Raw genomic sequence first — 22,114 nt, forward strand, 5'->3', positions numbered from 1 at the left:
TGTATGCACACTAAGGTTCGAGAAGCACTGGTCTGAGGAATCCTTTGGGTTTTATTGAGTGCCCCCAAAGTGGCTTGGACCCTTTGACACAGGCCCCTACTGAAACCCGTACTTTATGGAGATTAATGTCATCCTCGTAATCTTCACCTTCTCTTGTTTTATTACTTTCAGTGAGTGTTAAGTGCCTCTTTCCATTTCGAACTCTGAAAGTTCCTCAAGGGCAGAGACATGCATTCTCTCTTCTGTATTCTCTGTGTTTGCGCTCTCTCTGCTTGTATCTACTGGGTACTTGAAAATATTTGGGTTGGGTTAAGAGGATTCAAATTATGATTAGAATTGCTAGCATTTATTGAACGCTTACGATAAGCCAGGTACTGGCTAACGCATCTATATGCCTGATTTCATTTGAAATTCACAAGTGACCCTAGGAGGTAGATACTATTATCATCATTCTTATTTTATAGATGAGGAAATGGGGGATCACTGAGTAGAAGTCACATAGCTAGGATGTGGAAGCGTCAAGACTCGAAAATAAACTGTTTGACTCTCCCACCCGCACAGATCTGTGCCATCACCGCACCCACCGGTTCTCATCCTCTAAGTGGGCCAGGATCTTCTCTAGCTCCCCCTTGCTTTCTGTAGCCATGCTGCATGGGGCCTGCTGTCCAAAGGCTGGCTCCCGGTCTGTAATGGGGCTGGAGTGCCGCAGCAGGTACTGGTCCTCATCTCTGCGTGGGTGTGGGAAGAGAAGAGGAGGTGGCCAGGCAGTGAACCAAGAAACATTTCAGGGCAGGAGTTCCCAGCTCCCAGCTCAGGCCCCAAGAGACATAGGCTGGAAGATTCACTTCTACATCACATAGAGAGGGAAAGGCTATATATTTAGGTTTAAGAGGGGTGAAGGTGTTTAAAGGTGGCAGAGGTCGTGGTTGAGGGTATAGGAGGGAGTGTTTTCAGGATGCTGGGGCTTCTGGGTTCTACCTAAAGCCCCCTGGGAAACAATGAGCAAATCACTTCCCAGTGTGTGCTATTCACTGACCTTGTCCTCTTTTGCTTCCTCACACCTCCCAGGGGGCTCACTGCTTGTCTAAGTTCCATCGGGGCCAGCCTGATCCATTGGCCAGTAGCTCCTAAGCCCCCTGAGCCTGTCAGGGACCTCCCTAGGGATAAGGGGCCCCTTCTCTGAGCTATAGCACCAGGGAATCCCTCTGGTCACACTTCAGTCAAGTCCCTGGTGTCTCCCCAGGGTGTGGCACTGGACAGGGCTTTAGCACCTTGAGCAGAGATAATGGCTCATTTCTGCAACTTTAGATGAGGGCATATTCTCCTTCCTTAAGAGTTAGGCATGGAAGGACGGGATCTTGCAAGAGGAAGTGACCTGGGCAGATGGCAGCTCAGTCAGTCGATAGAGGGCTTCTATTACTAAACACTGTGCCCAGAAAGCAGCCTTCCTTCCTTGGGGCCTCTAGAACCCTAACCACCACACGTCCCTCTCCCGGAGGATATATCCTTCCCAAATGGTGGCAGAGGGATCCTAAGGAGAACTCTTCCTGGAAAATACGCAGCTGTGAAAACTTACATGCTGTCATCTGGGGACAGGCTGTCATTAAAGAAGGAACAATTCTGACTTTCCATCTCAGCAAGCCTGAGAAGAAAAAGCAGGAACAGAAGGGAAAGCAGGATGTGGGGGCTTGCTTTCATCTCGAGGACTCTAATCCCACAATAGGATCATTAGCTTTGGGGGCTGCCCCAACCACCCTGGAGTGTTGGGCCTCGCTGGCTGCCACATACCCCACTGTGCACACCCCCCTGGTCTAGACTCCATTCTCTTTGCCCTGACTGAAGACCCCCTCCCCTTTAGACTCTTTAAAATCTCCCTCCCCCGAACCTGGTGGTACCTGCTGGCAAAATGCTCAATGCGGGAGTGTGTGTCGGCGTGTGGCAACATCGGGGAAGAAGCCAGCCTAGAAGAAAGCAGCGGACTCAGAGGACCAAGGAATGAGCAGCTGAGCAGTCCGTTTCCTTATCACCACCCTCTCCACCCACCCCGCGCTCCGCCCCCCGCCACTAAACTAGGCAGATGGGCAAGAGTTGATGGGAACAGGATGCAGGGACTGGATTCTAATCTATTTCTCGGGCCAGCTCCCTAGTCAGGCCCAAGCTGACCCTCCCTGTTGTTAGTCGGGTTTGCCTCCGAACACTCCTCCAGCCCACGTGGGACTCTGCCCCTACACAGTGCATCCCATCCGCAGCTCGACAAGGCCCACAGCCCCTCCGCTCAGCCCCTGGTACTCACGTCTCACTGTAGTCCGCCTCCAGCACCGACTGCACAGGCAGATAACCTCGCTGAGGGTGTTTGCTGAAATAATGCTTTGAGCGGAATTTGTTCTTTAAGGTTGTGGCAAAGTCCCTCATGTTCTCACTGGATGTGGTCTAGGGGGAGACAGGGCAGAGGGATTCATCTTAATGGCTTCGGGAGGCTGGGGAGGTGGGGATGCTCTCCTAGAGCAGGCAACATGACCAGTCATCTACTCTTGTTCATGCCTACCACGCTCCACTCCCAGAAAAAGGTCAAGAAGGATATACTGCCAAACTGTGAACACTGGTTGCCTCTGGGAAGTTGGACTGGAGAGGTGGGGGCGAGGCTGAGGAGAGAGGGGGACTTTCATTTTTGACTTTATACATCTGTACAGAATTTGAATCTTTTACAGTAAGCATATATTTGTTAATTTCTAAGGATCTTTATATAAATTCTAAGGGTGCAGAAGATGAGCAAGAGGTAGAGGATTATCAGCCTACCATCTCAAGCCAGTTTTCTCTGTATGTTTATTTTGAAATGAAAATACAAGAAAAATAAAGGCAAGTCCCCTGCTCCCACTGGGTGACACATCCAGTGAGAACATGAGGGACTTTTTTTTTTTTTTTTACCTCCAAGAGACTGAGTAATTGATTTGAGCACAAACTTGACTAGCAGGGATGGAAGAAATGACAAAGTAGCGGGTGAAGACCAGGTTGCAGGAATGCTCAAAGCTATAGCCAGGAATCCCCCAAACTGGTGAAACTCCACCCTTCATAGCTACCTGAGCCCAGGTTGGTCAACATTCCTGAACTCCACTCAGAGAATTTCTCCTCTGCTGTGTTCAGGACCCAAAACTCCAAGCTTAGCTCCCTGAGCGGACTCTGCTGCCTAAGCGGACTCTTCTCCCCAAGCTCTTTTATCCCTTTCTGCCCCACAGATACTCCCAAGTCCCAAGCATATTGCCAGCTCCCCACGCTGTTCTCTCCCACCCCACCTCCCTACCTTTCAACGCGGTTCCCCATAATCCATCTCTCCAAATCGCCATCTCTTCTCCAATGAAAACCAAGTTAATTTGGGGACCCGGGTAAAGAGCATACTCTTTTTTTTTTTTTTTTTAACCTCCAAGAGACTGAGTAATTGATTTGAGCACAAACTTTGGAATTGACTAGCAGGGATGGAAGAAATGACAAAGTAGCGGGTGAAGACCAGGTTGATGGGAGCAATGCAGGAAGCTAGGCAGGAAAAATTAAAGTGAGCAATGGAAGGAAGGCCAGTTGCCTGGAACTGTCTTGCTCTCTCTATTTTTTTTTTCCTGAGACTTTACTCTGCAGGAAAATAGTAAATGCCTTTTAAATGGCCACGAGTGTCCTGGGCTGCTATAGCCAGGAATCCCACAAACTGGTGAATCACCAGGACTGCTGGGAGAATGCTCCCCAAAGGAGAACGGAATATAGCTAGTCCATGCTCGGTCAAGGAGATCAAGGGCCTAGAAGCTGATTGCTGCCTCCCCGTCCTGCTCCGCCCAGAGGCTCCGTACCGGGGTGTAATACTCCATGATGGGGTAGTGAAGCTTGTTGCCTTTGCTGGCCCTGCCTGTCAGGAAGCAGGTCTGGCAGATGTCCACGTTAAATTGTTTCAGACTCCGGTACCTTGGGGAGATGAGAGGTGGTAGGACAGAGAATCCAGCGGACCGTAGTGACCTCCCCATTTCCCTAACTTCCAGATATACACACACACATTAGAAGGGGGCGAGGCATGGAGTCATAATGGGCTCAACCTCCCACACATAACAGTGGCTGCATCCTCACTAGATGACTAGCCTTATTCTTTTTTTTTTCTTTTTTTTACATTTTTTAAAAGATTTTATTTGTTTATTTGACAGAGAGAGAGAGCACAAGCAGGGGGAGAGGCAGAGGGAGAGGGAGAAGGAGTCTCCCCGCTGAGCAAGGAGCCCGTGTGGGGCCCGATCCCAGGACCCTGGGAGCATGATCCGAGCCAAAGGCAGACGCTTAACCGACTGAGCCACCCAGGTGCCTGGCAAATAGCTTTCTAAACGAAGATGTCTCTGAAGGGTCCCATCTCAGAGGTACCACCACCTACGTTGGAGAAGTTACACTTCCAATACGAAGGCTCTTATTCTACCAGCCTTGGGCAAATTGGCTAGGTCATTTCCAAAACTTGTTTATAATAATAACTTGGAGCGCCTGGGTGGCTCAGTCAGTTAAGCATCCGACTCTTGATTTTGGCTCAGGTCAGGATCTCGGGGTTGTGAGATTAGCCCTGAGTCAGGCTCTGCTCTGGGATCCACTCAGGAGTCAGCCTGCTTAAGGATTCTCTCTCCCCCTCTCCCTCTGCCCCGCCCCCACCACCACTCATGTTCTCTCTCTCTCTCTCTAAAAAAAATAAATAAATAAAAAGTATGATAATAATTCTAATATTACTGAATATTGACTAACCCTTCAGATCCAGGTCCAAAGCCTGGCTGAACTGCCCAGACCTAGTAGTACAGAAAGGTGAAATGCCTAGACTTAGGGAAGTCAGAGGAGCCAACATCTAGTCCTGGATCTACACTCACCAACTGTGTGAACTTGGGCAAGTCACATGCCACCTGCATGCCTCATTTGCTTATAAAAAGCAGGGCCGTTGTAAAGAGAGTGCCTTCATGCTTTCAAAAGTTGAAAACTTGAGCATTTTATGATGAAAGCCAAATTCAGGGTAGTGGGAGGAGGAGAGGAATGTAACCAGGGAAACTTTAAATGTATTGCGATCATGCTTTCTTTCTTCACCTTGGTGGTGGGTGCACCCCTTTGCGGGCTAGAGCTGGCTCAAACCAGCTCATGAGAGCCAGTTGTTAAAATTTCAGGGATTTTTTCCAAGCCAGTTGTTAAATACAGCCATTATAAAAAATATATATAAACTCACAATTAAGTAAATGATACTAAAAACAAAGTAACAAATACTCAGAACTCATCACCTCCTGATTATTTTTCTATTATCTATGCTCTTGAGGTTCAGTCTATCGTATCTGCAGTGTGGAAATGCTGTCAATTGTATACAACCAGGGATGATGCCTGGGTGGCTCAGTCGGTTAAACGTCTGCCTTCAGCTCAGGTCATGATCTCAGGGTCCTGGGATCGAGTCCCACATCGGGCTCCTTGCTCAGCAGGGAGTCTGCTTCTCCCTCTGCCTGCTTCTCCCTCTGCCTGCTTCTCCCCCTGCTTGTGCTCACTCCCTCTCTCTCTCTGACAAATAAATAAAATCTTTAAAAAATAGTATCCAACCAATGCATCTCTTCTCAACCTCTTGTGGGTAGCTGGACATCAGCCACAGTGGGAGTATTTACATCATGGAAATTAGCAAATACTACAAATCAGGTTTGGGTTTCTGTTTATTTCTCTTGCTTTCTGGGGAGTCCCTTGTGAACCACTTGCCAGCATACCATTTGGTACAAAAGTGTTCTTATATGTCAGGATGCTGGGGCTTCTGGGTTCTACTTAACGTTCCCTGGGACACAATGAACAAACTACTTCCCTCTCTATGCTGTTTCCCCACCCCCACCCCACCCCCTTTTCACTTTTCTATACATTCTTGGTAGGTCTGGACTACTTTGTAATATAGAGGAAAACAAAAGAAAGTATTTCACCATTGCTGATTTTTTTAAAACGACAAACATTCTGCAGTGGAAAGGATTAAAACAATATAGAACAGTGTGCCGTAGATGAGCTGTAATTATATAATTACGGAGTATGTTGTTTTCTAATATGTGATTCTATATGTAATGTGGCCTCTTTATTATTATCAGTCCAGCAGGTGTTGCCTTCCCTACCTGAAGCCCTTGATGGGGCACTGCCTACAGATAGAGCACTTGGTCTGATGCTTCACTTGCTCAGCAATGGTGACCCGATGCAGAACAGCTAGCCACACCATGGACTGGGGCTCCAAGTTGACCCACTCTAGGAACTGTGAAGCTTCAATGACTGGCTTCCCAGTGCTCTAGGGAAACAAGAAACCCAATGACAATGACTGAGGCCCTTGTCCCCAGATTGGCAGCCCGCAGAGGGGCAGGAGAACCAGCAAGACCTGGGCTGGCCTATGGCCTTTTCTACAGAGGTGTCCACCTTCTGCTAGTTGAGCTGGCATCGCTCCCCGCCCCCACAGGACTCTGACCTTAAAAGCCCAGAGAACCTTCTGCTTTGTTATTCCATCTGAGCAAACTCCCTTACATCTGAGTAGTTCAGATCGGAAACCTCGCTCTTAGTTTTCCCTCCCTTCCTCCCACCCTCCCTCTCATCATCCCTCCCCAGTTTCATACTCACAAAACGGAAGCAACTACGGACACTGGGCTCCACATTGCTGCCCCCAAAGGCTGCCACTTCCCCCAGCTGCCGAGGCACCTGAATGGCCTCATGAAGCAGGACGCCGAGGTGGCGCTGGTCACACTGGCTGCCTGAGTTGGCTACTTGGCTGAAGAGGTCTGCGGGCCACACCATAAGTCATGGCCCACCCCGAAACAGGAATGGCCAGAGAATGGTGTAAGGAGAAGGAGCAGAAAAGGAAGACAGGGAAAGAGCACATCGACTTAGCTAATGACTTTTGAAACTGGAATACTTAAAGGTCCATCCCTGACCTTCTAGAAGCCCATGAGTTCTAAAAAGAGCATTCTCTGAGTTCAGAGAAAAAAAGTCACAAAGCGGGGGGGTACATCAGAAACAGAGGGAGAGAGAGAGATGTAGATAGAGAGCCGGCTGCATGTGAGACCAATGCCAGACACAGATATGACACTGCCGGGAAACCAGACTCAAGAAGCAAGATGAAGGGGCGTGGGGTTTAGGGGTGCCTGAACATGAGTCCCCTCCTACTCATGTAGCTCACGAAGCCTGACATTGCAGTAAGCTCTCAACTCTCCACTCAAATGGAAAGAAACACCGGCACGGATAATCGGCAGAGAGGAGATGATCATCTAAGAATTACCTCTAAGTGATTGTGGAATAGACTATGGTACTTATATTTGAATCGGGGCTCTATCTGCCCTGTGCGAACTACCCCCATCCTACCCCAACCTTAGAAAAGCTCCTTCAAAGGTCCTTGTCTGTCTCATACATTGCCTATGTCTTAGAAAATACTCAGAAGTAGAAGGCAGATGGCCCGAGTTTTAGTTCTGGGTCCATTACTGACTAGCTTGGAGGACCTTGGGTAAGTGAGGAACCTCTCTCTGCTGCAGTTCCCTTACTTGTAAACTGAGGAGAAATAATCACTGTCCAGTCCTTCTCAAAGTGATGTTGGGAGAAATCAATAATATCATTGCTATGAACTTGCTTTGCTCTGTCTCCTTCCCTGCAAAGCTTTCCCAGACCCCTGTCATCCCTCTTCTGTGATCTGATATAGCACATACCCTTTGCCATTCAGATTATTCTAATTAGCACTTTCAAAAATGCCTTCTGTGGACTTCTGTCACCACCACTGGACTGTCAACAACTTGAGCAGGGACCATGTCTACTTGCACCTTGTACTCACCGCACTTAGCACAGAAAAGCACAAAATGCTGTAGAGAAGATGGAAGATGGAGGGAAAAGCAAAGGTACTAGAAACCAGAGAGGTTAAAAACTACAGACGTACCTACTATTCACCTCCCAATAATAATCCCAATAGGGATTAGTGTGCGCCCCCCGCCCGCCCCGTGCAATCACATGGGAAGTCTCCAGTAGAATGTGTGACATGGCTTGAGCCCCAGACTGGGAGACGGCTAAGTCCGATAGGCCACAGGGGAAGGGCATTAGGAAGTCGGACCCTTGGATACCCCAGGATGCCAACTCAGAACTTGGTCAATTAATTACATTAGATCAGAAGAAGCCAACCCCCGTGGAGTGACACTGGAAATAGTAACAGGCCTTAGACCCATCTTAGCCTTTGGCTGTTGTGCGTTCTTTGCATAGCCTGGACCACCATTATAATGTAGCCCGAGTTGTGCTCTGCTCAGTAGTCATAAGACCTACCTTCTGCTTATTTCCACCTTTCCTCCTCCCACTACACCTCTCCCTCCACCCAACTCCACTCCAGACTTTGGATCTGTACTCACACTGCAATTTTTCCTTCACTTCCGTGCCACACAGGCATGCAATGCCGGTCTTAAAGGACAATGCCCGCATCTTCCCACTGCGACCACTAGGTTTAAGAGAAGAGACTGAGAACATGACTATACGGAATGAGTTAACATCTTGGCATTAATTCCCCTCACAGAGTTGATCCCAGCAGGGCTCTGTGCCAACCATGCCCCAAGCTAAGCTAAGTCTGAGTCCACTGTGGGAGCAAGCCCTTCTCACCATGCCCACTTCCGATGTCCCATTGGATTTCATCCTGGAGGCTTCCAGGGGTACAAGCCCTTACCTATCAAAAACATTGAGGAGCCAGTTGAGGCTCATGTCCACACAGAGTGGCACGTTGACCAGGATGCCTCTTTCCTCTTCCAGCCGTTCATATAAGGCCGTCAGGCAGTGAATGACCTCTACCACGTCCATCACATGCTCACTGGCCTGCAGATCATGCTCATTGAAGATCTCCAGGGCTGTGGTTAAAGTTACCATGTCCACTGGGAAGGAAAAGAGACAGGGGGAAAGGATAGCCAAAAGTAGAACTCCAAGACTAGTCAAGGAGTTAACCCGCCAGCATCACCAAATTTGACTCCATCTCCAGACCCACCATTTGTAAGTAGGATACAAGATTGCCCTTCACCAAGACCCTTATCCCAAAGAGGGGGATGGCAGCGAAAGGCCCCCTAAATTAACCCAAATTGTGTATATACCTCTACGTTCTTTGATATCAGTTTCAAGAAGATGGTAGGAGGTGAGTAAATTCACCTCCTTTGTTGTATGAACTCCTAAGGGGTCAAGTCCCATTTCCAGGTGCCTTCCATTGCCCCCAAACCCCAGACTTGTTTCCAAAATAACCATAATCCTCCTCTTCCTTGTCCCTTCCCTGCCCAACATGGAGAGTCAAGCAACTGTTTTGTGGCTAGAAGTATCCCAGCCCAAGGTTTGGAGCCATCAGGGGCACCTGGAAAGAGCAGGTACCCACAGCCAGCATTTCCCAGCATTTGGAGAATTCCCACCAAGCCAATCAACACCCTTGGCCTGAGGTGGGATAAAAATGGAGAACAGCCAACAGATGAGGAAGAGTAGGAGTAGGGGTGAAAGCCATGGAGAGACGTGAGGGGGAACTTACAACGCAGTGCCTTCTGGACTCTGCGTAGCTTCATTGCAGTGCGGTAAGCTGAGAACTTAATGTTGTTCAGATCGGCTGCAAAGAATGGAAAGAGCCACACTCAGATAGGGGAAATGCACATTAAAACCACCACAAGATACTGTATCACACCCACCAGCTTGGCAAGAGATAAAAGTCTGACAATAGCAGGTGTCAGAAAAGACGTGGATAAATGAGGAGGGCTGGTGGAAGCATGAACTGATACAATCACCTCAGAAAACAACTTGGCATTACCTCGTAAAATTGAACAGTCACATATCCTGCAACCGACTGGCTGTGTATTCCTAGAGCAGTGATTTTCAAACATTTATTGACTAAGATGCATGGTAAGAAATTCATTTGGCATCACAGTCCAATATGGACACCCATGTGTGCATGTATAAATAACTGAATGAAACATTTCAGGAAACAGTGCCTTGCTAGATTTGGTAAAGTAAAAACATAACAAATTCCGAGCAAATAGGACTCTTGCTAAGGATCTGTTGCACTTTCAAATTTCCTAGTCTATTCACGATGCACTGAAATGATGTTAGACCTGTAGACTGAAAGACATGCACAGAACGTGTCTTTCAAGAGCTCTTTAGCAGCACTGTCCTTTATGAGTTCCAAATGATAAACAACCCAAAAGTCCATCAACAGTAGACTGGATGAAGAAACTGTGGTATATATAATGGAACACTCTATGGCAGGGAGAATGAATGAACAATATTCACACGCATCAACATGGACAATATTTGCAACCTAATGGTGACTCTCTCTTAGTAGCCAACACTAAGGCGCATGAAAGTCACACTCATAGCCTGGACAGTGTCCTTCAAAGCAGAGCTGGTTCACATCTCTAAGCTTAAGTCCCTAATGTGATGGTAAAATGGTCCAGGAGGAATGTGGAGCCTCCAGTTGGGGGAGGGGGCGCTGCAGAGGGGAAAGGAAGGAAGGCTGCTGAAGAAATGAGAAGGCACTCACTTCTGCCCCCACCTGCTTGTTGAATGGAATTCCCTTCTGTTTTTTTTTTTTTTTTTAAGATTTTTTATTTATTTTTTGACAGAGAGAGACACAGCAAGAGAGGGAACACAAGCAGGGGGAGTGGGAGAGGGAGAAGCAGGCTTTCCACTGAGCTGAGAGCCCGACGCGGGGCTCGATCCCAGGACCCTGGGATCATGACCTGAGCCGAAGGCAGACGCCCAATGACTGAGCCACCCAGGTGCCCCTCCCTTCTGTTCTTATAGGAAAAAGGCAGCTGTATAGATCTCCACCCTATACAGGAATCCCGAATTCTTACCCAGGGTTTGGTATAACTCCGTCATCTTGGGATGGTCCCAGCAAGTGGTCTGAGCCTGGTGACTACAAACAGAAGCATCAATGATACCAGGGTCCATGCCACCCCCCATGCCCCCACACACATGTGTGCATCACTCAGTGATAGGTTGGATGCAAGGAGCTTCAGGATCCCAGGGTGAACCATGAAGATCCCAAAGCACAAGTGTTCACCTTTACCCAGGTAGAATCTTGAGCTCTTGAGATGAGTAGGAGGAAAAACTTGACTGGATGGAGGAATCCCAACAGATAAGGAGGGACGGGGAGAAAAAAAAAAAGACCGGCAAAGGGGGGGTGGGGTGGGCAGGTGAATGACCCACTTCTAATTCAGATGGTCACTCACTTGATGTAGTAGGGAACTTTATTGGGTGAAATTGCTCTTTCCCAGGGAACCTGCACAGAGGCTGGTAAAAGAGAAAAGAAAGAGAAAGAAGTTGGCCACTCATGCTCTTCAGATCCTTGGGGACTCCCCTGCTCTATCCTCCTGAGCAGGCAGTCAAGCCCAAAAGGGGATTCCTGACTCACACTGCCAGCTCTTAACAGCCCTTGAAGGTGGGACAAAAAATGATGAATGCACTTCTCTCCCTGAGGTTAGGGCAAGGGAAGAAGAAATTGTCACTGATACCCTCTTGTTTCAGCCACCCTGACGAGCTCTTCCCTGAGCAGTCTGCCATTTCTACCCATTCAGCTGTTGTGGATACAAATGGGACCCTCAAACCCCTTCCCCAACAAGGTCAAGCTTCTCGGTCCTGTGGGGCAATGGGGAATGGTATTGCCCATTTCTCTCTGGTGAGGAATTCTGGAAAAGATGCCCTTCTCTGCTCCATGTCTCTATCTTCCAGATGTTTGAGGAGAGGCTTCGTGACTTGGCCAACCTCTTCACCGCAGTTTCCCTGGGTATAAGAGCCCACGGGAGGTACAGCTGCATGCCAGTGATCATAAGAGCGAGAGTTCTACCCGCCATCAATGTTTATTGAGTTCCTACTATGAGCCAGAGACTCTGCTAAGTGCTTTGTGTACATAGTTGATTTTCATATCCGGACGTTCTCACCATCTCCACTACCGCCACCCCGACTTGGATCACCATAATCCCTCACCTGGATGATTACAATATGCTCCCTAACAGGTCTTCCTGCTCCCGCTCTTGCCCCCCAACACTCTGACTCTGTCAGATCATGTCATCTTTCTGCCCAAACCCCTAGAACCTGCTGTTCCCTCTGCCTGGTGTGCTTTGGCCTCAGCTATCCACGGGGCTCATGGCCTCATCTCCTTGAGGGTGCTACTCAATTGCCCTGCTCTCAGTGAGGTCTTTCCTGATCATCCTATTAAAAATTGCAATGCCTCCCTCATCGAGTCCAGCACTGCCTTTTCATGCTTTCCCTGCTTTCCCTTCTACCACAGCACTGGTCACCAGTTTACCTTACATATATTGTACTTATTTGTTTACGTTCTGGCTTCCCCTACTAGTGGATAAGCTCTGCAAGGCTAAAGACTTTTGTCTGTTTCATTCATTGAGGTGGCTCCAGTGCCTGAAACACTACGTGGGCCCACATCAGGTCCTCAATCAACGTTGAAAAAATGAAGATATTTGACTCCCATAACCCTATGAGTTAGGTAATATTTTCTCCTCTTTTTACATATGGGGAAGATTGATGGCCAGAAAGGTTAAGCTATTTTTTTCAAGCTTGCCCAGCTATGAAGTCAAGGAGCAGTGACTCAGACCCTGGCCTCTCTGACGTGAGAGCCTGTCCTTTCAACCTCTAAACTACGCTGCTTTATCCTTACTGCTTCTTGGATGCCACGATATCCTGGGCTCCCACCAGGTCCCCAAGGGATGAGAGTAGACTCTCTTGGAAGGTATCTGAGGTTCTGCTAAGTGAAGTCTAGTTTGTCTCACGTACAGGACAGGAAGTGCTGTGACCCAGGCCCAAAGTCGCGGTGGGCATCCTGGAGCTGCTTAAGCCTCTCGCCAACTGACACCTGTGGAAAGAGGCAGAAAGTCAGTGAATTCATTCCAGATATTTAGTGTGGAATTTCCAGGCACCTCTGGAAATCTTTGTGAAGTCTTTTACAGGCTAGCTCCTCCCACGGCTGCCCAACTCCTAGCCCTTCCACATCACTCCCAAGGGTCAGAGAAAAGCATCCTTAATTCCAGGCCATAGTCACACTTCATCTGCCCCTGTCCACCCTGAATGCCTACATTTAGACAAGTCTCTCTCAGATCTTCATTTTTCAATTACTCCCTGCAGCTTAGAGGTTGAGAAGACTGTTCCCTGGCCTGAAATTCTCTACTATTCTTTTCCCATGTAGGTCCCACTTTAATGCCCCTTCACTTTCTTTTGGCCTGAAGAAGATTTCCCCCAAGCCTAGTTATATCAAAGCTCTTCCCTATGGCTCACTCCAGGCTTCTCTTCTACCTGTAGCTGTTTCCACCGGACATTGATCTGCTCCAGGGCTCGGGAATTCTCCATTGACAAGTGTACATCAGAAATGGCAAGTTGGTGGGCCAGATCATTCACCAATTTCACTCCATCTTTCATGGGGGAGAATTCTTCTTTGAACAGCTACAGAACCAGAACCCAAGTCCCACAGCAAACAGAGAGTGGGAAAGAGGAACCATTAGTCATTCACCTCAAATCCTCCCTCCTCACGACCAACAGCACGACCCAGGTGCTTGCTATTAGGCCATTTGGATTCAGGTGTGGGGGGCCACTGTCCTTATTCTCTTCCTTTCCCACTCTCAGAAAACACCAGGGGAAGAGAAGACTGTGGGAAGACAGAGGAGACTCCAGCTAAACCAGCCGCCAAAGCCAGCACATAAACTGGAAAAGGCTCAGTTGCAGTCTAGGCCAACAGTGAAGCTTCAGTAGCAGGGACTGGGAGAAGTGTCAGGTCTCAGGGTGGGCCGTAGCCAGGTTAGGGGCCTGCATACCTTAAGAGCCTGGATGTGCTCAGGGAGTGAATCAATGAAGAGATCCCCAATGGGCTCCCATGTGGCTCGGACTCCCTCAGCCTGGGTCAGAGTATTGCTTAATTCCTCCATTGCCCCTTGGATCTCCAACAGCTGCTCCAGAGTGCGCTCAATATGGCGGTGCTGGTCCACACAGCGGGCTGTCAGCTTCTCCCATAGTTCACTGGCCACTGTTGCCTGCTTCCACACAAAGCGGCTAAGGTTCTGGATCCGCTGTCTGGGAGAGGTATCTGTAAGAGCAAGCAGGAAGCCAGGTCAGGCCAACCTGGCAGGGGCAGCCCAGGGAAAGACAGGGACAAAGATAGACCTTTGTAAAATGTGTGTGTGTGTGTGTGTGTGTGTGTGTGTGTTTAGCACTATGTGATTTATCACATGTGTAGGTTCATGGATCCCCCACCACAGTCAAGAGACCATATTATTACTTTTGCCCTACTATGAGGATTTCCTCATATTCTCAAAAAATGGGCAAGGTAAAATATTTTAAGAGGTGCCATGAGGTAAATCATCCAGAGTCCTATTCCCTTGACTCTAGAGCACTATTTTGCATTAGTGTCTGCTGCCCACTTCCATCCAAAGGAAGGAGGCATTTTCTGCCCAGGAGAGGTTAGCATAACTTGCCTAGCTTTTCCACCGAGGCACCTAAATTGGGGGTTTCTTCTCCCCCCCAGATTTCCCCTCAGGAGTAGATTCAGACCCCCAAAACTCCAGGCTGGTCCTATCTGAGGCCCACTGGGCAGTAAATTGACTACTGGCCTCCTACTGAGGGGCTGAAAGTAAACTGAGTGAGTCAACAGCTTTACCAAAGGGCTCAATTAAAAAAAGGGTCCTTCCAGGCTATTCATAGCCAGTCTTGAAAGGCAAGGACTTCCTGGAGGAGAGGACCTGCTGAGCTACCACTCAGACCGAATCACCATGAATCACCCACTGCTACCTTATTTGAACCTAGACCTAGAGTGGCCTACTCTACTGAGGAAAGGGACCAGAAGTCACCAGGGTCAGTAGCAAAGACCTATGATAAATTTTTCTCCTGAAATGTCATCACTTAGCTTTTTAGATTTTAGAAAGTTTTTTTTTTTTTTTTTTTTTTTTTGATCAGAGCATCACTGCATGTCTATGTTGGAATGAAGCAGTATGTTTTTAAAGGACATACTACTACTACTTTTATTCACTGAGTCAGCTCAATGTGTTCGAGCCTTTTGTGTTTTTTCCTTTTTATGTCTCATTAGAAGGCCACTCATGATGCTCCACAGAGCCACATACAGCTTTGGGCCACACGTTGGTGTGGCCCTCCCCTACTCCAGGTTCTGTTCTCTTTGCTGTTTCCTGCAATGTGAATCTTGCTCCTTCCCAACTTTGGACCCCTAAGAGAAAATTAGCCTCCTAGATAACAGAGAAAATGAGTTTGGGGAAGGCAGGAAGGTGTTTAGCAGTTCATAGCTAAGAAGAAGGCAAAAGAGAGGAAGACCACCCACCTTTGCTCTCAGAACGAGGTTCCTCTAATTCCTCAAATGGGTGCTGGGACAGGAAGGCCTGAGCTGACTCCAGCACAGAGTAGATATAGGGCCCCCGAGACTTGACATCTTCCATAAAGGCCTATGAAGTTTAGCAACATGGTCAGCAGGGAAGTAAAATCTTTCAATTGCTTTAAATTCCACTCTGCAATTGACCACCTTTCTTCTCTTCAGTGCAACTTGATCCTTAAGCATTATCACGTATCTTTGGGCTACCCAAACAGAAAGGGGTGTAGTCCTCCCTATAGCCAGAAGAATGACTCTGACACTGGGAGGTCTATTTAGTATGAAATGGGTCTGTTTATGCCACAAGGTAGAGAGAAATGTGGACATTTGGGGTGGGAATCTTGGTTCTCTGGAAGACCCAGAAAGTCCCCCGTAAGGGGCTTAGAGAAGTCAAAACCAGATAAGCAGGATTTATATCATAATTTTTTTAAAGATTTTATTTATTTGTTTGACAGAGAGAGAGAGCACAAGCAGGGGGGGCGCAGAGGGAGAGGGAGTAGCAGACTGCCCGCTGAGTAGGGAGCCCGACATGGGGCTCAATCCCAGGACCCCAGGATCATGACATGAGCTGAAGGCACACACTTAACCGACTGAGCCACCCAGGCGCCCCTATATTATAATTTTAATTAAATTTTTTGTTGAAATATAGGGAAAAGTACACAAATCAAAAGCATACAGCTTGGGGAATTTCCATAAAGTGATTCCATATCTGTAATCAGTACTGAGATCAAGAAACAGAACTCTACCAGCATCCCAGAAGGCACACTCAATGACCCCTTCTGGTCACTATCTCATCCTTCCCCTTTAGGTAACCACTGTCCTGACTTGTAATACCACTGATTAGTTTCGTCCATTTTGAAATTCATATAAATGATATTATACATTACAGTACTCTTTTTGTATTGGGCTTTTTTTCACTAAACATACTTTTGCTTGTTTGTTTGTTTAAAGATTTTATTTATTTATTTGACAGAGAGAGACACAGGGAGAGAGGGACACAAGCCGGGGGAGTGGGAAAGGGAGATGCAGGCTTCCCGCTGAGCAGGGAGCCCGATGCGGGGCTCGATCCCAGGAGCCCGGAATCATGACCTGAGCCGAAGGCAGACGCTTAACGACTGAGCCACCCAGGCGCCCCTAAACATACTGTTTTTAAGAGTCATCTATGCTGTGGCATGGAGTTATAGTTTATTTTCTTGCTGTACTGTATTCTGTTCTGTATCCACCTTTTAAATTGAGATATAATTGAATATACGATTGTATAAATTTAAGGTATACAACATATTGATTTGACACATTTATATTGCGATATGGTTGCCATTGTCCCCTTAGTTACACCTCTGTTGTATCACATAAGTATTTCTTCTAGTGCATTCTGTATTCATTTTTTTTCAAAGATTTTTATTTATTTATTTGTCAGAGAGAGAGAGAGCACACAAGCAGGGGGGGCAGTAGAGGGAGAGGGAGAAGCAGGCTCCTCACTGAGCAAGGAGCCCGTCTGTATTCATTCTTAAGAAATATCTGTTGCTAGTTTCTGATTATAAGAGGTAATATATGTCACAGAAATCTTAGAAATTTCAGAAAAGTATGAAGAAGAAAATTAAAAAGAACTCTAATTTCATCACCTAGCATTAACCATTGTGAACTTATTGATATAGTTCCTTCTTATGTTTTTGTATATGTGTATACGTGCACACACATCTATGTAGATTTTTGTACAATTGAGATCCACCTGGATATAGCTTTGTATCCTATGTTTATGTTTTTTTCACTTATTATATTTTGTTCATTTTCCCACGTTCCCACTGAAAATCGGGGCAGGATTTTAAAGGGAGGCCAATTTCTGACGAAAGGGCTAAGGAGAAAAGGTTTGACTTACTCTGGTGGATTTTTATCCAAAACCCAGTAAAACTGGATCCAGCCTTCTGTTACTTCAGGTGCCTAAGCAGAGGCTAGGTGCCCATCTGTCAGAATCCGGCAAAAAAGATCCCTTCCCAGCTGAGAGGCTACACACGGCAGCCTCGTAACTCAAACCTACCGCATGTGTCTCCTTCTCCTGTTGCACCAGGGCCACGTCCCCTTGCAAGGGCAGCTGAGCTGACAATTCTTCATCTTTTTGGCTGAGCCAGTCAATAATCTCTTGAAGAGGGAGCTGAAGCTTTCCACTGTGGTCTGAGAAGGCCTCTAGGCGAGCACTGCACACAAGGCGTAAGACCAGTGATTTTCAATCTTCTTTTTTTTTTTAAGTAGCAAAACATCTTTTCCCCCAAATACTTATGTGTTACTTTAATGCATAAAACAGATTAAAGAGGAGCTGCTCTGGTTGAAGTGGGAGGAGGCCCAGAGCCCTCCCTCCTCCTCACCCACAGAGGTTCCCAAGGCACCTTCACATGGAGTGCAGTACTAAAAACCAATGGGTAGGTCCATGAGTGGGAAGCATCAGTGTGTATGTCAGTTAATTCAGTTGCATGCCCAGCATCAGGCTGGGAAGGGGAGAAAACTGAGCAAAGGCATTAGGGGGGACAGCTGTCTGGTTGCCGTCTTGCCCTGGAGGAACTCAAATCATGCCAAATTACTCATCAACAGAGGTTTCTCAGAGCCTGCCCTCTGAGCAGAAAAGGATACAGTAAGTAGAAAGGCTAAGTCAGGTGACTGAATGCGGGCACTCACATGTGTGAGGACGCACACATACGCAGCCCAAGGGTCCCAAAAGATGACAGCACCATAGGCTAGAGATTTGACATATGGAAGGAGAAAAATGCACACACTATAATCATCTCAGTATGCCTCCCTCCACAAATGAAACGTGAGCTGAGGACCAAGCGGCAGGAAGCTGGAGGCCAGTCTAGGTACAGCCATCAAGCCCATTCCCTGTAGCTGATAATAATAACTGTTCATTGCCTTCCTACTACCTGGGCTAAGCCCTTACCTAAATGATTGCTTCCACTAATTCTCAGAGCAGCAACTTTATGAAGTAGGGAGGTTAAGTAATTTGCCCAAGGTCACACAGTTAAATCGCCGGTAGAGCTATGATTTGAACTCAGGTTTATTTACTCCAGAGCCTGCATTCTTTCAACTTCTCTATGCCACCTCATTCCAGCCAAAGCCTACCAACAGGCAGGAGTTTGGGCTTTGATAATAAGGAGTGGAGAGGAAAAGTGTGGGGGGTAGGTTTATGTAGAAGGGTAGGGAGAAGAGGGACAACTGATATAGGAATCGCCTTCATGCTCTTACTGCTTTGACCTCAGTTTGGGGAGGAATAGGTGGGCTCATAACCAATGGATGGGAGTAGAAGAGAGCAGATAAGATCTACCGAGATGGAGGGCAATTACGAGAGGAAGAGGAGGAGGGAGTAGTCATAGCCTTCATTTATACATCAGTGCTTTTAAGTTCAGAAAGCATTTTCCTATCTTATAAGAATCCTCACAACAGCACTGTCAGGTAGTTAGGACAGTTCCTTCACTTGTTTTTTTTTTTTTTTTCTTAAAAAAAACAAAAAAACAAAAGTGAAATTCAGATAGCTCAAACCATGTATCCAAGGTGACAAAACTACTTAAAATCAAGCTACTTAAAACCCAAGGCTCAAATCTAAGTCTCCTGACTTCCGACCCAGGGTCCTTTCCAAAGTCCAGAGAAGGAAAGGGAGAAGTGGATGATGAGGCTGACGAGAGGGTGACACACAGGCTGAGAGGAGAATGACAAGTTGCAGCAGCAAAAGGAGCCCAACACTGTCCCAGCCAATCGCCTAAGGCTCCTGTTTCTAGGGGCCAGGCCTTACCGGAGGTTGTGAGACTTCTTTTTGATTTCATTCCAACACAGATTCATGGCTGGTGGTTCTAGGGGTCCAGCGGCACCAACAGACCCGTTGAAGAGCTTTGGGCTTAGGCAGGAACCCCCAGCACCATCCTGAGGAGGCACAGGGGCGGTAGCAGCAGCTCTAACCTGGACAGAAACACAGACATCCTGCGATCCCCGGAGTGTGTCACACCCTGGTCTGCACCAAGCCAAGGATGGGACAAATGTGAACAGGGAGAGAGAAAGGCTTGTCCCAGGGTGTGTTGGGGGGGGCGGGGTGAGGTAAAGGAAGACTTCGTGGCTCTGTTCATTGCAAGGTCCTCTCTTGGCCCAGGTCAGTGACTTTGAACTGCTCACTATTATCATTATTACTCTTATTACTGTAAGTTCTGCCAAGACTACTTACTGCCCGGATGGGATTCTGGAAGTACTTGCTTTAGATAAGAGCTGCTCAGAATAGCCCAAACACTGGCAACCACAGCATTCAAGGTAAGCCGTAGGCTCATGCTTCAGTGTCCCACAGTTTACCCAACCTGCTAGAAAAGAAAGCTGATGGGCTGCCTCAGAGATTCAGGGAGAGAGAGAGCAGAACAGCCAGAGAGAGCTACTGGTAATAGATGTCCGACTTCCCAAATGAATCTAGGCCTTCCTTGGTGTTCCCTCTCCCTCTTCCCCCACCTGCATTTTCCACCAGTCAGGAAGCCTAGAAATAGTCCTAAAGAGCACTGTTCAGCTTCCATGGGTGGAGAAAGAGCTAAAGCCACATTTTTGATCCTGATCTCCAAAGGACTCTGACCGGAGTCAGCAGCTAAAAGGACCAGCCATAGAGTCTGCCAAAGGCTCGCCTTGTGCCCTTAAGCTCAGAGCCTATCACTTGCTCGCCCTGCAGGGTATCATAAGGTTTAGGGGAATGAGGGTAGTGCCAAATAGCCCTTAAGAAGCTAGCTACCTCTAGCACAGTGCCAGGACTGCCCAGCCAGGGGCAGAGGGGAATAGAGGGGAGGAAAGTATGGGGGAGGAAATCTCAGCCTGTGCCACTCAATCCCAGCCTGGGGAAACCCACCTGCCCATCCGCCTATCTACCTGCTTGCCTTTTGAAGAAAGAACATGGTTCTGGGGGTGGCTGAGACTCTTCTAGTCTCCCTGTCCCCCAAAACCATACTTCCTTCCCACACAAGACCTTCCAGGCAATCTAGGAAACCAACCATTCCATTAAAACCACAGCTCACAGCCACATACTGAAAGGGAAGTGAGGGAGCAACCCAGCTCAAGGGCAAAGTTCTGAATTCAGTCACCCTGGGTCCCCATGAGCTGACCCTACCTGTGCTGCCTGGGGACTCCATTGCAGGATTCGGCAGCTCCATGATGATCCCTCAGCTTGGGTCCAGAATCAATGTCTGGTGAGCCACAGGCAGAGTCCCAACAGGCTCTAAGCAGGTTCCCTCAGGGGAGGCCAGCAGAGCTGAGCAGGTCAGGAGGCGGGAGTTGTCACCCTGTTTGTTTACTGACCCCCCAGGAATCTGGAGGGGGCGGCTCTGTGAGGGCTCAGCCGGTGAATCAGAGCTTTGTCCCTGGGGAATTCCAGCTCGCTCCCAACTGGGCCCACCACACCGGGGCCAGGAGGGCCCTCCCAGGCTGGCAAGGATGGCGGGAGTGGGACTGGGCATTCCATGGTGCTGAGGAGGGGCATGCACAGGGTAGTTTCTCTTGATCTGTTCTCCCTTTCCACAGAAGACACCAAAGACTCACTGCCTCCAGCCCCCCCCCACCCCGAGATAGAAGAAAAGATCAGCCCACTTGGGTGATAAACCTCTGGTAAACTATTTACCCAAAGCCTGGCAGGAGGATGGGCTTGGAAATAAGTCTTGTCTTTAACTAAGTAAGTGTGTGCCCAGAGGCAGTGAGGAATGGGTGTTGGCGCACCTGGGGACGGAGCCATGGGAAGGCAGGGTCAAGAAGTTGGACCGCAGAGGATTCATCTAAGCCCGCTGTGGAAACAAGGGGGTGCTCTGCCCTGCCTTTGGGAGGAAGAGCTAAGAGGAGGGAGAGTCATTTTCCACCCCCAGACCTCTCCCTGCACTCTAAGGCTAGGGGGAAATAGATGGGTCTATGGGCATCCCCTTGGACCGCTGCAGGGAAGAGAGAGGGCAGAATGGAACCCAGCAGCTCTGAGGATCCAGTGCCCTGCTTGTGCTGCCTTGGGCCACAGGCCTGAAGGGCAGGGCCCCTCCTGGAAGTGACTCCTCTTCTCTTTCTCCAGCAGACTTGCCTGGGGGAAAGGTTAAGATTCCCTAGCTAGGCCCCCACCCCTCAGCTCCAAGGGAAAACACTTCGTTTTTACCAAAAAAGGGTTCTGTTCCCATCCTCACTTATCTCCCACAGAGTCTTCTGGGCTTTCCACAGTTCCACATTGTTTCCATGCTGAGGCCCACCTACAGGAATAGTTGGAGCAACTGCCTGACCCTTTCTGGGGATCTGGGGTGGAGCCATTCTGGGTGGATGGGGGATGGCAAGGGAAGGCAGGCCAAGAGCAGGGAGGGGCTCTAGCTCTGGGTCACAGCTTTGCTTATGCTGGGATAATTGGGCTCAAGCCAGTCTCACAGAGTCCCCTAGACTGGGAATGCCCCAGAGTGCGAAATGGCTCCTTGTGACCCAGGGACAACCAAGTTTTCTTGTTTCTGAGAGAAGCGCCCACGATGAACTGGGCTCCACCCATATTAGGCTGTCATTCCCTTCAGACTTCTTAGTTTCCCAAATCCCCATTTGGCTCCCTTACTATACCCCCATTACCCTGTTCTCCCCTCCTAGTTCCCTCTTATATTCACAAGTCCCCCTAGCAGAGCCAGGCACACAATAGGCAACTGATGAATAACAACATTTTCCATTCTCTACCACTGGCCTTCTACTTCTGGCTTTTGTGGCCAAGATGTCTTTTTCTCACCCCAATCCCCAGAGGGCTCTCTCCTG

The 22,114-nt window shown here is 48.3% G+C and overlaps 2 protein-coding genes across 8 annotated transcripts in view; one reads left to right on the plus strand and one right to left on the minus strand.

Moving 5' to 3' along the window:
• The window catches only part of TAF7L (TATA-box binding protein associated factor 7 like), a 35,264-nt gene extending 29,072 nt beyond the window's left edge, over window positions 1-6,192 (plus strand). The window contains exon 14 of the transcript XR_003522712.1: window positions 6,099-6,192. The gene's annotated coding sequence lies outside the window, so the exon portion shown is untranslated. The remainder of the gene's footprint in view (window positions 1-6,098) is intronic.
• DRP2 (dystrophin related protein 2) overlaps window positions 1-22,114 on the minus strand; it is a 42,713-nt gene that overhangs the window by 7,595 nt on the left and 13,004 nt on the right. For 3 of the 7 annotated variants that reach the window (XM_027609084.1, XM_027609087.1, XM_027609085.1), the window contains 18 exons: window positions 19,131-19,294; window positions 17,391-17,547; window positions 15,311-15,431; window positions 13,800-14,068; window positions 13,285-13,431; window positions 12,769-12,847; window positions 11,211-11,271; window positions 10,833-10,894; window positions 9,515-9,589; window positions 8,681-8,882; window positions 8,373-8,458; window positions 6,613-6,770; window positions 6,123-6,289; window positions 3,834-3,945; window positions 2,294-2,430; window positions 1,896-1,961; window positions 1,577-1,642; window positions 585-728 (listed from right to left, as the gene is read on the minus strand). In XM_027609084.1, the coding sequence (XP_027464885.1) occupies window positions 585-728; window positions 1,577-1,642; window positions 1,896-1,961; window positions 2,294-2,430; window positions 3,834-3,945; window positions 6,123-6,289; window positions 6,613-6,770; window positions 8,373-8,458; window positions 8,681-8,882; window positions 9,515-9,589; window positions 10,833-10,894; window positions 11,211-11,271; window positions 12,769-12,847; window positions 13,285-13,431; window positions 13,800-14,068; window positions 15,311-15,431; window positions 17,391-17,547; window positions 19,131-19,294 (2,273 nt within the window). Of the gene's footprint in view, window positions 1-584; window positions 729-1,576; window positions 1,643-1,895; window positions 1,962-2,289; window positions 2,431-3,833; window positions 3,946-6,122; window positions 6,290-6,612; window positions 6,771-8,372; window positions 8,459-8,680; window positions 8,883-9,514; window positions 9,590-10,832; window positions 10,895-11,210; window positions 11,272-12,768; window positions 12,848-13,284; window positions 13,432-13,799; window positions 14,069-15,310; window positions 15,432-17,390; window positions 17,548-19,130; window positions 19,295-22,114 lie in introns of those variants that run through there. The other 4 variants (XM_027609088.1, XM_027609089.1, XM_027609090.1 and 1 more) reach the window with 3 other exon arrangements.

The sequence above is a fragment of the Zalophus californianus genome, chromosome X, assembly GCF_009762305.2.
Source record: "Zalophus californianus isolate mZalCal1 chromosome X, mZalCal1.pri.v2, whole genome shotgun sequence".
Lineage (NCBI taxonomy): Eukaryota > Metazoa > Chordata > Mammalia > Carnivora > Otariidae > Zalophus > Zalophus californianus.